The sequence below is a fragment of the Podarcis liolepis genome (assembly GCF_965112155.1).
Source record: "Podarcis liolepis genome assembly, chromosome: 1".
NCBI lineage: Eukaryota > Metazoa > Chordata > Lepidosauria > Squamata > Lacertidae > Podarcis > Podarcis liolepis.
The window spans coordinates 103187217-103203304 of record NC_139554.1 but is presented as its reverse complement, the minus strand read 5'-3'; the positions used below and the strand labels follow the sequence as shown (position 1 = coordinate 103203304).

Sequence of the window (16088 nt, the reverse complement as noted above, 5' to 3'; positions counted from 1 at the left end):
TCTTGAGCGCGGCTTGGGGAAGAGACCTAATTCCCTTCCACGTTCCAGGGCCACCCCTGTACATTTCTAGTCTATATCTAGCAATGCACTGGAAATAATATTTATCTCCCTCTTGGCAGGTGAAGTACAAGGAAAAATATGAAAAGGAAAGAGGGAAGCCCATGCTGGACTTTGAAACACCAACATACCTCACGGCTAAGGAGTCTCAGCACATGCAAAGCGAGGTAAGGTGCTTTGTGGCAGAATGCAGCCTGGTTTCATGTTGGAAAATGAAGGCATAACAACATGGTATTGTATTATTTCCATTCAGGTTCAGGCAGTTAGTGGGGAAGATGCTTTCTGAAGGTATAACTAGAATTGAAATAATCATGCCTCTATAGCAGCCTTGTTCAACCTGGTGCCCTCCAGGGTTGTTTTGGGGGGACATACAGCTCCCATCAGCCCCAACCAGATGACTAAGGATCAGGGATGATGGAGGCTGTAGTCAAAAATCTCTGGGGGGCAACACAGGCTGCACTTTATTACAATCTGATTCACGGTTGCCAAATAAAATAAGTTTAGGAGCGAGGCAACAGACTCTAAGCTATTAATTTACTTTATATTTACTTTGTATTTGTGGAATTAAGGTGATAACGGGAGTGTTGATTCAAAAAAGGACTTGCAGTTTGTCAGTTTTCCCCGGGCTACCAGAAGATTAGACTGGCTGCTAAAAGTAGCAGTATATAATTTGTAATAAACAACTTTCGCTGACACCATTCAAGCCTTGTTTGTGTCCAGTTATAGTTTTTCCATTGACCTTCCATTGAACTCAGTTTTGTCAGTGTTCTGTCCCAAATGTGAAATTTATACAAGGTGAAATACACTTGTATAAGGTGTTTGGTCGATAATATTTGGGTGGTTCTGTCAATTGTTTCAGGGTGGGCCCCCCCCCCCAATATTTCACTGCACAACCATCTCAAAGTCTGTTGACTAGTCTTTTAGGCAAGTGTGCCAGAGGACAAGATCAAAACATGAAATAAAGACTCTGTTGCACAGTTCGGTCCATAACCAACCATCTGTGCTCCATGGTGTTCTTGCTTCTGGTCTCCAAAGCAGGAAGTAACACAGCACTGCAGAGACAAGCAGGAGTACAGACCTGATTCCCCGCCATAGGCAGGCCCATGGGCTTGCCTGCTCCCTCCTCTACAGATCCTTGCTGTCTTGCCATGTGCAGCCATTGACACCTTACTGCAGGAGTTTGCCATACCCGATAAAGAACAATCCCCCATTAAGCAGGTGCAAGGGGTCTGGATACAGGGAAGTTTGAGCCCTGGGTTTGAGCCTAGGAGGCCTTTCACATTTTTCTAAAGAAACGAAAGATAAGCAGTCAGAGAACGCAATTCTTTTACCCTTTCCTATTCTCTGGAGGCTTTGCCAAGCATCCTCTCATGTGTCTTTTGAAACACTTTCCAGCTGCACTTTCTCAAAGCCACTTCTGTGCATCATTTCCCAATACAGTGCCTGAACAGCGATTGAAAGGGTGCAAAGTCCACATTGCTTCTTACAAGCCAGTGCTAAATCAGAGTTAACGTTTGCCTTAATATTTATCCTAACTAAATAAGTGGTCAATAGATACCTATTGTTAAAGGCCTGCCTGTGTCTTGGGACCCCTGGTGCCCATCTCTATGCCATTCACCCCTTCCATTTCACGTACCATCCTCTTCATATACATTCCTTTTATATCAGCAAGATTAGATGTGAAACTGTTGTGCTTCAGCACTGAAAATCCCTGCTTGTTTTAAGTGTTACAGCACCACCTTCCCCCTGATATTAGCTTTTTGTTTAACCATGATTTCATAGCCTATTTGAAGTGTCCGCATTGTTCTGTCCAAGAGCGAAACTTATACAAGGCAAAAATACTGGTATAAGGTCCTTTGGGTGATTCTGTCAATTGTTTCAATACATTACCATTCAAAATGCAATTAGACATTCCCTCCCCTGGGGTTTATGGGATGCCTACCCTTTTGGCTCTGGGATTTTCCCTTCCTTAGACTGATCATAACAATTAGTGAGTACTAAAGCATAGGAATGACACTACTGTAGGCTTTAAGGGCATCTTACCAACTGAGCACACTGGAAGACTGGAGCCCTACCTTTTGTGAATCACATGTTCATCCAAAGCCTTGTTGCTGTCAGAGACACAAAGTGGGCGCTTGAAATGTATTTTTATTTTATTTGTTCCTTACATTTATACACCACCTTTTCCTCCAGGAGTTCAAGTTGGGGCACATGGTTCTGCCCTCTCCATTTTAGCCCCAGGGACGGTGACTGTCCCAAGGCCACCCAGTGATTTGCATAGCTGAGTGGGGATTTGAATTTGTCTCCCAGGCCATCGTCCAACACTCTAACCACTACACCACGCTGCTAAACCCCCACCCAACACCGAATGGCCGACCAGCAAACTTGACACAACAAGGGCAAGACAGGACCCAAAACTAACAGTACAGTACTTGAAAATATTCTTCCTGCACAGATCCAAAATAAATTCTGTTTTTCCCCCTTCTCTTCTTCTTCTTCCTACTCCTGTTAGAAAGAATATAAAAAAGACTTTGAAGAGTCCATGAAAGGCAGGAACCTTACTGGCCTGGAGGTCACGCCATCTCTTTTGCATGTCAGATATGCCACCAAAATAGCAAGCGAGGTAGCACCTCCTCTGTTGTCTTCTGCTGTGAACCACCCTACTAGTTTCATTAATTGTCCTTACCAAAGCAGTCCCTTCACTACCTTCTTTACTAGCCTTAAACATTTCTCTTAAATGCATGGTTTAATCTGTGTTTGTTGCTTGTTCTAGTCCATTGGTGTGGTTTTTTTATCACTAATTGTTAATTGTATTAGCAGCATTAATGTTTTCCTGTTGGTGGAACAGAGATCATTGTTTCACTATATGTTGTGTTCTTTACTGAAGTTGTTGTGTCAAGCTGTGTGACTATCTAGAAGGTTGAACCTTGAACACCCTAACTAAGTGTTGCTTTAAGATAATCTGAAGGCCATTTACTAACTCTTTTTAGGGGAGGGGGTCTCCTTCATCCTCCTTGAAGCTCTTTCTCTCTTTGGTTTCTTCAGTTTTCTTTTTCTCCCCACCCCCTCTAGAAAGAATACAGGAGAGATTTGGAAGAAGGTGTTAAAGGTAAAGGCCTAACCATTTTGGAAGAGACCCCAGACCTACTCAGAGCAAAGAATGCAACCTATATCTTGAATGAGGTGAGGCACATAGCTAGGCTAACTTCCCTTGGGGTCCACTGCAGCATGGCCCCCTTCTTCTGCACTGGATTAATGTCAAAAGCCCCAGACATTAGGGAGAAATGCATGATGTGGCTCCACCCTATGACTCCCAGAAGAAGGACTACGTTGGCATGGTAATGAGCAGTGCTACAGCATCTCTCCCAGGCTGTTTGGGTAATGTCAGAACGGCCTTTCATAGGAAGAATTCCGGCAAAGCTATCTTTAAAGAGAAATTATACGCCTGGGTTCCAGCAATTTCTGAAGCATTGATTATATCTCAGAGTCAGATCCCACTTACCTGCCCAGGTCAATTTCTGTAATGGGTTTGTAGGTGCTAGAAAACATACAGCTAATTAAGCTTGTGTCCTGTGTAAGGTGATAGCTAGACCCTTGTGTGCTATTTGAGCTGTGTTTCAAACTTTTTTAATCCTCTGAAATTAGCGTGTGTGAAAAGCTAAGTTAAGCAAACTTCCTAAACTGTGTATTAGACACTTCTTAAATCTTAGGAAATCAACATATTTGTTGATATATAATTAAGTTAGATAATTTCCTTTTGAGGTGTTAGCCAGAAAATGAGCCTTTTAGGCAACACAAATGGTCAAATGACTTAGACTGCCTGTGAAGAGTGAATGCTTCTTCGACTGCATACGTTTCTCTTCTGTGGGACACACTTTTTTTGCATGTTGTATGGGCAGCAGCTTGAGTCACATCAAGATCACCCTTGGTGAATTGGGATAAGTGTTACTTTTGAAAAACCTGCCCCATTGTGATGGTCTCATCTCTATTAATCCTTTTTTTTAAAAAAACAAACCCCACAACAGAAAGAATACAAGAAAGCTCTAGAGATGGAAATCAAAGGAAGAGGCTTGACAGGCCATACCACAGAAACGCCTGATTATATGAGGGCAAAGAATGCTATGGACATCTCTAGCCAGGTCAGTGAGAACAGCCAGGCACTAATAACACTTGGGAGTAATTTTAAAGGGAACCTTCTCTGTAGATTTCCTATGGGGAAATCAAGAGGAAGCTGTGTTCATAAATGTACTCACTGTGGATATCTGCTTGTGACCTTTCCCCCAACAGATCAAATATAAGCAGTCTGCAGAAATGGAAAAAGCCCACTATACCACGGTGGTTGACACTCCAGACATCATCCATGCCCACCATGTGAAGAACTTTTCAAGTCAGGTAATGATCGTGTTTGTTTTCAACTAGCTTTGCCAGATTTTTTTTTTTAAAAAAGGAGGGTCTTGCTCCCCATTGATAGGAGCTTCTTTCACGTAGGAACCATTTCACACATATCTCAACTCCAGATAACCATAAACATGTTTTTGTGCAAATTGCCTCTTGGACATTGAGCGCATATATTTCTTTTTGGGTTGTTTTTTTTTACCATAACAATAAATCTTGATCCTCTCTCCCCCCAACTAACAGAAAAAATATAAGGAGGATGCAGAGAGAACTATGTCATACTATGTGTCTGTTCTAGACACACCAGAAATGCAGAGAGTCCGGGAGAACCAAAAGAATTTCAGCATGGTAGGTATTAATGTACTGTAAACACAGTGAAAAGTGTGATTATTTATAAATATGTGATGCTGTGAAGTCCTGTGCAGAATGTAGGCCAGAGGTGGGAAAACTCCAGACCACAGGCCAAGCTTGGCAGGGTCCAATTTGACTCCTGAGACAATTCCCCCCCCCCCCCAAAAAAAAAACCCCACACCCACCTGACAATCAGCTGATGGGCAGGGTTCAGTTCTGTGTTTGCAGCTCATGCCATGCCCCACAGCCAACATGGCAGGGTTTAACCCCTGCTCATCCATTGATAAATTGGGTTTTACACCTTGCTCAGACCCATGCAGAGTACAGGACAGAAGATTCCGCTTTTGAGGACAAATATTCCACCTCCTCAGGCTACATCCCTCACACACTCCTCAAGAGCTTTTGCATGGCTGGAACACATCCCAGAGCTGTAAGAATGCCTCTTGCTTGCTTGGGTTAAGATAAAAGTCATTGTGTAAGGTTCGAAGATGTAAAAGCGTGTGTACACACATTTACAGATAGATGGATAGAAATCTCCATGGTGACTGTGCAAGCACAGATGAGATTCTTGTTTGGAAGCAATGGCACTAAAGCTGTTTTCTTGCATTGCGCTGTCCTGGCGTAACCAGCTCTCACGATGCATGGGAAGGTTTTATTTGTCTTTTATTCTTCCTCGCTCAACAACACCAGAGGTGGTGTCAGGCAACGTCTCATTATGGATGGGGAGTCTGTGGCCCTGCAGATGTCTTTGGACTCTAGCTCTTACCATCCCTGACTACTGGTCATGTTGGCTGGGGCTGATGGGAGCTGGAATCTAGCAACACCTGAAAGGCCGTGGGGTCTTGTATGAACTTACCCATTTTGTATGTGCATGTTTGTGTGTGTGGCTTAGAGGAGAGGCATGGTTTCAGTCAAAGTCTCCCCTTTCAAGAAGGGTGTAGTATACTGTTCCTCATGACCGTTTCAACACTGCCTTTGTCTCTGTGCATCATACCTTACAGTGAAAAACTGAAAATTGGGTGGCTGGGATGCAGGACAGTTGGAATACAAGGTTACAAAAGCGTGGGTGGATGGTGAGGATACAGCATATGTGCAGATCGTAGTGCAGTTTACCTGAGGTTGCATGTGTTTGAAAACAGCACCAGCTGATGGAAACATGAATGGGTAAATGTGGGCCCCAATAGCAAAATCTTCTGTGCACCCAGAGTCCCTACCCTACGATGCATGGGGTTCTCCATTCTCTGTAAATGCTGAGAGAATGCCTCATGATGATTGAAGATTCTGTCCTATTATCTGGGTGCCCACTGGAAATCTCATGTGTTCAAACAGCAGCTGAATTTAGATGACCCAGATGTCAGGTGCGACTTCAAATTTCAGTATTCCTAAATGATTTTTAAATTTATTTATAAGAAAGCTATATAGAATACCAACGAAATAAAGGTGCAAGACTGAATTCTTTATTGCAAGGGCAATAAACAAAAATATGTGTTCTCCTAACAGCTCAGGTACCAGCATGATCTACAGGACAGCAAAGGAAAAGTCACAGTTGTAAATGAAACACCAGAGATATTAAGAGTTAAAGAAAACCAGAAGAACTTCAGCACGGTAACCTTATTTTACACCACAAAGCGAATCCTTAATTTTGTTGTCCTACTTTTGCAGATCCTTCAGCATACAGGAATCTTCCTTGATATGAATGATGCTTCTTGTTTACTATGTATATCCAGGCTTTTATGTCGGCGGTCAGGGCCATGCAATTTTACACTAATTATGTGTACCTTATTATATGTGCAGGTGTTGCTATTCCTTTACACACTCTCTCCTTCAACGGCTTCCATCACTGCACAGTGGGTTGTGTACCCCACATCTGACAGTAGAAGTACAAAATATCTGCCCTTGTTTTGCAATGTGGCTATGGATTTGTAGCTGTTTATAGGCTTGCTGTGTCGTCTTTTAACAGCTAATTCGTGTATGCCCTGCTTTGTTCTTAATTAGCAAGTTTAACCATGAAGATCTTCAAAGGATGCTAAATATTGTCATTATGTGATGTGTTTATTGGTCATGATTATTCCATGGATGTCTGATCAAAACAGTGGAAAGCCATGTCTACGTTAAAATCAGTGCCATTCCCATTTTACTTAGACAATGTAACAGGCATGCATGAACCAGGATAGTTGAAGCAGAAATTCCCTCCTCCACAAGTCCCCAAGATCCTGAAAACAGGGATGGATGAATCTGTCTAGTTTTGAGTTAACATTTTTCTTATCTTAAGTTCAGTTCTGTTTTTGCATTCGTTTGCTTTAAAAATAAATAAGAACAGCCTCAAAAAACTCACCAGCATTTCAATGTGCTTTCTCCCATTGTATGCATTTTGCCTAATATATACATTTTAGCAAATATCTGGTGCATTTAAAAATATTTTCACTCAGATGTGCGTTTTATGCATACTTTCCCCCAATATACACGTTTTGCACACTATTTTTTTTGTTGGAGAACTACATCACAAAATATGGAGAAGTACACATTTTACCTAAGGATAATCTTGCTTGGAAGCAAAAGCTTCTGAAATCAATGGGAATGACTTCTGTGTGAGTGAATGCACTGATGATCAAGGAACCAGTTAGAGGTTTCTTAATATTCCACTGTTTTGTAGTCTTTCTGTAGCAAATGACAATGTTGTTGTTTTTCTATGCTCAATCTTGTTGTCTTGGTTAAGATTTTATATAAAGAAGATATTGGAACAGGAACAGCTATTGAAAAGACGCCCGAGATGCAGAGAATTAAACAAACCCAGGATGCAATAAGCACGGTACAAAACCCAGTGGATTGTTAACACTCTTACCTGTGCTGTTCCCAACTTATAAAACTTCATTTGCCTTACATGATCCTAACAGCAGTTCTGGAATAACTTGAAAAGTCAAGGTTTTTCATAATTAATCAAAACATAATTTGCTAACTAGCTCTTCCATTCTACTTTTACTTTCCTACGTAAAATAGTCTCCACATTTCAAAAACTCTAACTATTAACATTTTCTAATGTTCAACTAATGTTTATCATTTCATAAAATACTGAAACTAAATTCACATTTGATCTTGTCCGAAATGTCGGTGAGATACTCATGGTAGCAAATATAGTGACCACGTTTTAAAACTAACAATAATTTTAGATAATTATTTCTGATATTTTTTGTTTTCTCTCTCTACTTCATCTCCCCCCAAACCCCAGTACGTATGGTAGGATTGCCAAAATTATTTTTCATTTGATTGTGTTCCGCACAATGTCTTACTTTCCTTTTTTGACATTTCGTTAAAAAAAGAGGTAAAAAGTGTTTTTATTGAATGTTGTACATGTATTGTCACCCATGCTGGATAGAACAGGAGGTGGACAGGAAGCACCGATATTACTCATTTCAATTTTTTTGAGGAAAATCTAGTTTATTCATTTCAGATTATCTGATAAACATTTGAATCCAGAACAGAATCCTGCTCCATTCACGACGAAATCCCACTGAAAAGCAATTGGACTTAAAAAGTAATATAGGTTGGTTTATGCCACTGGTTTCAATGGGACTTCACTGAATAAGGATGAGCTGTTTGGTTTCAACAGGTCTATAATGCATATTGGAGACTAACACACACACACACACACTGCACCCCAGCCCAGTGTCTCCTCTGAATAGGCAGAGGTTCCAGTTTGCAGAGGCTCATTCATCTGCTTCTGCGTTGGCCAGTGCCGTGTGCTTCAGTGCACATTACCTATTTCCTGTGTGAGGGAAAAACCCCACGGCATACAAAACCTATGGCCACAAGTCTAGGTCCCGGAATCTAGTGGGAATGAATCCAAAGAAAGTTACTAGAGTTGAAACAATTTAGGCGCACTCTCCTAAGCTGGACTGAAAATTTGATTGATATCAGCAGCCAGCACAATTGCAAGGGGCCCAATATTGACAGTGGCCGTGGGAAGGTCTCATAACAGCATCCCAATAACAGTGTCCCATTGGGATGCAGCCGAGGAGATGCATGGCCACTCCAGGCTACTCTCTGAAGATTTGCCTGGCATTGTCAACACAAGGTAGTCGTACAACAGGGCCAGGGGCTTAAAAAGGAGAAGCTCTGGGATGGATGCCATGATCAAAAATCTATTTTTTTCGGCCAGGTTGCACTTGAGCTGCAAAATACAATAATCTCATACTTGTTTACTGACGATTAAAATAGCTTTTAAAGCAAGGAACCTGGTGGAAAGCTTTAATCCTCCTGTTTCTACTACATTGGTAAGATTGTCGAGTCAAGGTGTCCATCCATGGCTCTTCCTCCTCTATCAAATTGGAGATTGGGTTTTATACATCGAATTTCAAATCTTTGCAAAAACTCATTTTCCGCAGATGTGTCTGTTTCGACATGGGTGCATGCAATGCTTTCAGCTCCTACAATCGTGATTATATTCGTTTATTCTTGTTCTTTTTATGCGAAATGGATGTGTTTCATGTACATAATGTAAGTCATTATTGTTTTGTCTTGTTTTCTGAACTGAATACCACTTTGTAGATTAAGTACAAGGATCAAATTGGAAAAGGAACTCCTATTTCTGATCTTCCTGAAGTAAAACGTGTCAAGGAGACACAGAAGCACATCAGCTCGGTAGTGGCTGATATTTTCTATGCTGATTTGTGTGTGCACTGGGCAGTAACAGTGTGCTGTTCACCTTACTAAACAGACATCTATTGCCCCTGCTAACATGCTATCATCAACTTCATCCTTAGTATGGCATTCCTTTAGTATTACTCGGGCTTTAACATCCATTAGCTTTAAGATTTACTCTCTGTGCACCTTGAGAGGAGAATATAGACCCATTTAATGCTGAGCAGACAGAAATGGACCAAGAGGATAAAATAGTAGTAGTAGTAGTAGTAGTAGTAGTAATAGTAGTAGTAGTAGTAGTAACTGACAAAATTATGACCCCTGCTATACCCACCTACCTCCTGCCAACCTAGCAGTTCGAAAACATGTCACAGTGCAAGTAGATAAATAGGTACCGCTCCTGCAGGAAGGTAAACAGAGTTTCTGTGCGCTGCTCTGGTTCGCCAGAAGTGGCTTAGTCATGCTGGCCACATGACCCGAAGCTGTACGCTGGCTCCCTCGGCCAATAAAGTGAGATGAGTGCCGCAACCCCAGAGTTGGTCACGACTAGACCTAATGGTTAGGGGTCCCCTTTACCTTTATACCCACCTACCTACTGGTCAGGGGAGTGCTCAGCGACATGTGGAACCTGGCTGTGGTGAAAGGCACTTTGTACATGTTCAGAGACACACTAGCCACAAGCCAACACAAAGTGTACTTAAGACTATTGTTGTGAATGGGCTTAATTATGTGTCAGATGGGATATCTGCTTCTTGAAGTCTGAGCACCTGTTGCTTCTTGAGTCTTGGGTCTGAAAATCCAAACAATTTATTCTTGCTCACTTAAGTGGGCCTCCTGCTTTATTCAAATCTTAATGGGCCATCCTCTGAATGGTTAGGATTTCATTTATTAGAACATGGGAATTCTGTCTAGCATCATTTGGCCATTTAAGTGAATGGGTATCTTGAGTGTTTCAGTAGGAGAAGATGTAGTGACATTTATCAAGGAACTGGTTCCAACTGGTTCTTTCTCCTCTCTTTCCCGCTCTGCCTTCCCCTTTACCCTGAGCTCTTCACCATACTAATTGTTTTCAAAATTCATTTCTGCATAATCAAGTTACAGGAAGGCAAACTAGTTACCCTTTTCTAACTACAAATTTACCTCTCTTGCTTTTGACATTTTGAACTGACTGAATGCCTTTTTGACTTAACCGTTTTGTTTTGTTTTTTCCATTTGGGGAAGAGGGCACTTTTTAAAAGGAGTGAAATGCAGGACATTTTTTTAAAAAAACAACTGCCAAGGACTTCAGTTTTGTTCTTTCTCTCTCAGTCTATCTCTTTTCTTTTTTCTTTTTTAAATAAAACCAAAACAGGGCTTAAATCTCTCAGTCCTCAGATTTTGTTCTTAGATTTGGCCTCAAAGCAAAACTCATGACAAGGGTAATGGTGTAAGAACAAAAACTGATTTCTCATTGGCTATTCAATACCAATATAACAAGTTTTATCAAGGAGGTTTCGAAATGCTTACGTCTCTCCAGCAGCAATAGCCCCAAACTTTTAAAAAGAACTACACCACATAAAAAAAAGAGATACCTGTAATTCCAGGTGATTGGCACTTTTCCCCCAGAGGCATCTAGAAGTGGAAACATGTGAACGGGGATGGCATTTTGTGGAGACACCTGTAATCGGGCAGTTTTATACTCCCAATGGGCAATGTCCAAATAATTATATGCAAAGTCAGTGTGTTAATTAACATTCTGCATTGCAGAAAGGTTTTCAGCTACCTTTTTCTTACCTTTGTGGCTGTTTGTATTCTGCAGGTTTTGTACAAGGAGAATGCAGGGCAAGGAACCCCGATACCACTTACTCCAGAGATAGAGAGAGTCAAACGCAATCAAGAACACATTAGCTCGGTATTTCTCCATGAAATCAAACCTACCATAACTCATCTTTTTCATTAAAAAATAATAACAACATTCTAACTATCATCTTCTACATGCCATTTTCATGACTCATTCATTCTGATGTGCATTAACATCAATTTACAGTTTTATGCAGTTTTTTAAAATAAATAAATAAAACAATGACAATAATACCTATGATCTTCAATAAGATTAACATGTGCTCCCTTTGCACACATTCACTTCTCTTAACGTACTTCTTCTGACTTTTTCTTTTCCATTCACATTTTAATGACTACTCTCCCCTTATTCACATCTTTCCTTTTCGATACTCGACTAAGCATGGGATTTAAACATGCGCCGTTAACTACAAAGTACTAGCCAGTATTTTTGAGTGTCTTTTGTGGATACTTTATTGTACCTCACAGGTGTCCTACAAAGAAAACTTGGGGACAGGAACGGCAACTCCTGTTACCCCAGAAATGGAGAGAGTAAAGCGTAATCAGGAGAACGTTAGCTCGGTATATCACAAAATATCTATAGATAAATCCCTTTAACCACTGCCACACTCTGATAAATATATTTTAATCCTTCCACAAGCTTTTGAATCCTTCTCATTTTAATAAAATCACTAAAATGTCAGTCTCTGAAGGAAAAAATTAAAGCACTAACTGTGACATACGTCTGCAGTGGGTTTTCTTTAGCTCTGTTTATTTTTCTTACCCTATTCACTTCCCCTCAAGTGGCAATATTATTTGTTTCAAAACAAATGATATTCAGAGTGGATTCAATATATCCTTATAACAGGAAACATTTTCTAATAGCCTTTGGCATTTGTGTTGGTGCAGTGCAAACTTAGAATAAAACCGTAACCCCTCTCTTAAAAATAGAATAATAAAATGTTATTTATGCTATTGTAGTCTTTCAGAACAAAACGGGTAGTTTTAGGGTGTGAAAATAACAATGCAGCTGTCTAAACTCAGTCACAAATTGTAATTTAATCCATGATAGGTGTTTTAAGTTATAATATGCGGTATTTTTCTTTGTATGCATTTTTTATTTTTTTGTGATCTGTTTTTTAAACTTCATAGAGCAAACCAGAAAACTGGATTGCATTCTCTTTGCTGATGGTGTATCTTAAGATGTGCCCCTTAATTTTCATTTTTGTTTTTGACACTTCTTTGTCCCACAGGTGTTGTACAAAGAGCATTTAGGGACTGGAACCCCAACACCTATTACTCCAGAGATGGAGAGAGTCAAACGCAATCAAGAAAACTTTAGCTTGGTATTTTTGTTACAAAAATGCCCTATAACATCATTCCCAAATAAGATTAACCTTTCATGTTTTACATAATTAAACTTGATTTTAGTACCCTCTGACAATTTCCTCCCCTTTTTATAGCCTGAGTTTTTGTCATTCTAGGTGGAAAAATATTACTGCATTTGAATAAACTTGGTCACAGATTGCAACTTTCTTCATGATAGGAAGTCAAAATATATAGCATTTCTTTCTCTATGTGATTTTTATTTTTTGATTTTTTTCCTGGCCTGTGTTTTAAACACCATAAGGCAAAACAGAAAATCAGATTGTGCTATCTTTGCTGATGGTGTATCTTGAGATAATTTTTTTTTGTTTTTGACACTTCTTTGTCACACAGGTGTTGTACAAAGAGAATTTAGGGAGTGGAACTCCAACACCTATTACTCCAGAGATGGAAAGAATCAAGCGCAATCAAGAAAACTTTAGCTCGGTATTTTTGCCGCTAAAATGAGCTTTAACTTCATCCCCAAATATAATTAACCATCTTGAACCTTAACCCCTCCATAACATAGCTATCTTGATATGATTTCAATGATAGTATTTCTTTTTGAGTCCATGAATGGTGCTGAATTTGCTCCCAGCTCATACTGGCATTGTAAGCAAGAAAAGAAACCATATTGAGCAAGGCCAATTTTTGCTCTATGCATTCCAACCAGATTTAAATAATATTGATCCTCTCCCAATTCCACATTAATATTTTTTAATCCTGCAAGAAAATTCTAATTAACAAAAATGTATTTTTTCACAACGTACACATTTCTAAACATATTCAGTCCCAAAATACATATTTTTAAAAAAAATATGTTGAGAACCGTTTAGCAGAATTAGAAAAAGTGTGAAATATGAAAGATTTCTTAATCTGTTATACTGTATCAGAATTGTTATATGTTATACTGTATCAGAATTCACCAATATCTAATTTTTCAAGCATCCCAAGGGCATAGGGATGGACCTCAGACATGGGGAGTGCAATGAATGGGTGCAATACACCTGCACCTTACCCTCCCAGCAGGATCCGTCTGCCCAGTGCTAGAAGAATTGAGAACAGGAAAACCAACTCACCTCACTTCGGAAACAAGAGAGTTGCATGCATTAAAGAAAACTACAGCTTGGTAGTTCAAATATGAAAGTTCCATTTCAACCCTTTAAAAATTAACTTTTAAATATTTGTTCTAGGTTTGTTCTATTTCCATACATGCAATTGACTTCCAGGGGGGAAAAATCCATTTATCATCTCCAGTGTGCCCTCCAGCCACTGTTTGGTCTTCAATTCCCATCATTCCTGACTCTAGGCTGTGCTGGCTAGGGCTAATGGGACTTGAACTTGAGTGTAGGGCACCATGTTGGCAACTACTACTGATTGTCATTTCCCCCCTGCCTTCTTTTTTGGCGCACTTTTAAAAAAAGGAATCAATAATTTTGGATATTATTAACTGCTCTTCTCACTGTCCCAGCCCTATCTCTTTCTCTGTTTTGACCTTCTTGATTTTGATTTTTTCTAAGTCACTGTTTGTTTCTGTGTGCTATTGTAAAAAGTATATGGTCTTTCTCCAGTGGGTTGAACAAGTAGTGCGACACATTTTCAGCCAAAAATGCACTAGAAAAATCATTCTGCAGCTACCATTGTTGCATTCCTTCTGGAATAAGGCAATGGAAGCATTTGCATCTTATGAAATAATATTTATACTCAAATATTCACCGTTGAATCGGTCTTCTAAGCTTGGTGTTACACTATATTTCTGCCTGGGAAATCCATACATTGTGATATCTTTCTCAGTGGTTTCTTTGCTTCTCCCATGCCTTCCCTTGCATTATTTTGCCAAACCTTATCCAGAACCACCGGCTGATCTCACCCACATGGCTCTCTGTAAGAAATGGCCAGACACATCCTATTATGAATCCCTAGCCTGCCCCACTGTGATGTGGCACACACAATATAGAATGTGGAGATCTGCAAGAAGTAACGTTACAAAACTCCCAGTGTAAATCAAAGCTTTATGGTTATTCATCCTCAGCCCAACAACCAAAACCCTCCACCTTGGTATCCCAATGAGTTCCTTGGGTACAATCCACCAATTAAGCATTTCTAAGTCCCACCGCCATCAATAGTAGCATTAAACTCACTGAATCCCTCCTACTAAAATCAATGGGACTTAAAAGTATGTACATTTGGCTAGATTCATACACATTGGGAATTACATGAATGCACCCATGTTTGATACGTAACAGGATGGGGGGAAGCATGAAACCACAGGAAATTTATTGTGGAAATGGGACATTCACCTACAGGCTCATACCCAGGAGATCTAAGACCATATTCCTCCCCCCTTTTTTGCAGATCAAAATTAACTGTTGTTTTCCTTCCTTATTTTTCTTATTTCTGCATTCCCCTTTGTCATCATGCAGGTGCTATACAAAGAAAGCCTAGGGGCAGGAATCTCAACTCCTGTCACGCCAGAGATTGAGAGAGTCAAACACAACCAAGAAATCATTAGCTCGGTACTTCTGGGAAAACAGTTATTTTTAAATCTGTTTTGTAATATGATTAACTCACCCCTGCTCTCCATCCCAGCTTCTTCCTGCAGATGGAGTTATATACCCCTATTGTGAAACCTCCTCCCTGTCTTTTATTTTCCACTGTGGGAGAATGTCACATCCTGAGACTTTTTAACCCTTCTCTTCCTTTCTAGGTCTTATACTCACATTCCTCCCAAAACATAACAATCTGTTGTCTTTCCCACACCAGTTGTTTGGCGTTCTATGCATATTATACTTGGATGCAAAAAATGCCCATTATTCAAAAGCATGATCATGTATTAAGACAATACTTTGTCCTTGTTTTCCCCAGACAAAAATAAGTGCTTATATGCATTGTTTTAAAACTGTAACCCAAAACACCCTGCAGAATAAATCACAACCAAATCAGAACTCTGCCCCTCATGCTTCAATAACAAAAACATGGCAATTCATTTATTGCTGGTTTACTCGGCTGCTCTTCTGTCTCACAGGTGTTGTACAAAGAAAACGTAGGGAAAGCAACTCCGACCCCTGTCACTCCTGAGATGGAGAGAGTCAAACGCAATCAAGAACACATTAGCTCGGTATTCAAAAGAAGACAAGCAAAATACCCCACAAAGACCTGGGTTCTAAAAAATAACATCCAATGTGTTAATGATCTATGCTTTCTAACAAAACAAAACAAAAGTTCCTATTTACCACTTAGCATAAGAATTCTCCCCTTCAAACTCCCTCTGTGACCTAAGTTTTAACTCACTACTACTAGGACTTACTCCTTTTTATTTTTCAGCAAACATAGGATTTCCGTCTTTATTTTCTACCTTTCCAACTTCCTCATCCTACTAGATTGTTTTCTTACATGGGTCCTCTCTTTCAGATGACACTAAAATCAATGGCTAGCTTTACTGGAAGCCGGTGTGACCCCAGTGT

General features: G+C 40.0%; 1 protein-coding gene across 50 annotated transcripts in view; it reads left to right on the top strand.

Annotated features, from left to right (window-relative positions):
- NEB (nebulin) overlaps positions 1 to 16088 on the top strand; it is a 153718-nt gene that overhangs the window by 127709 nt on the left and 9921 nt on the right. For 11 of the 50 annotated variants that reach the window (XM_083492306.1, XM_083492303.1, XM_083492345.1 and 8 more), the window contains 15 exons: positions 120 to 224; positions 2570 to 2680; positions 3130 to 3240; positions 4083 to 4196; positions 4345 to 4449; positions 4696 to 4800; positions 6304 to 6408; positions 7520 to 7612; positions 9349 to 9441; positions 11240 to 11332; positions 11749 to 11841; positions 12513 to 12605; positions 12979 to 13071; positions 15048 to 15140; positions 15650 to 15742. In XM_083492306.1, coding sequence (XP_083348432.1) covers positions 120 to 224; positions 2570 to 2680; positions 3130 to 3240; positions 4083 to 4196; positions 4345 to 4449; positions 4696 to 4800; positions 6304 to 6408; positions 7520 to 7612; positions 9349 to 9441; positions 11240 to 11332; positions 11749 to 11841; positions 12513 to 12605; positions 12979 to 13071; positions 15048 to 15140; positions 15650 to 15742 — 1500 coding nt within the window. The remainder of the gene's footprint in view (positions 1 to 119; positions 225 to 2569; positions 2681 to 3129; positions 3241 to 4082; positions 4197 to 4344; positions 4450 to 4695; positions 4801 to 6303; positions 6409 to 7519; positions 7613 to 9348; positions 9442 to 11239; positions 11333 to 11748; positions 11842 to 12512; positions 12606 to 12978; positions 13072 to 15047; positions 15141 to 15649; positions 15743 to 16088) is intronic. The other 39 variants (XM_083492334.1, XM_083492325.1, XM_083492318.1 and 36 more) reach the window with 11 other exon arrangements.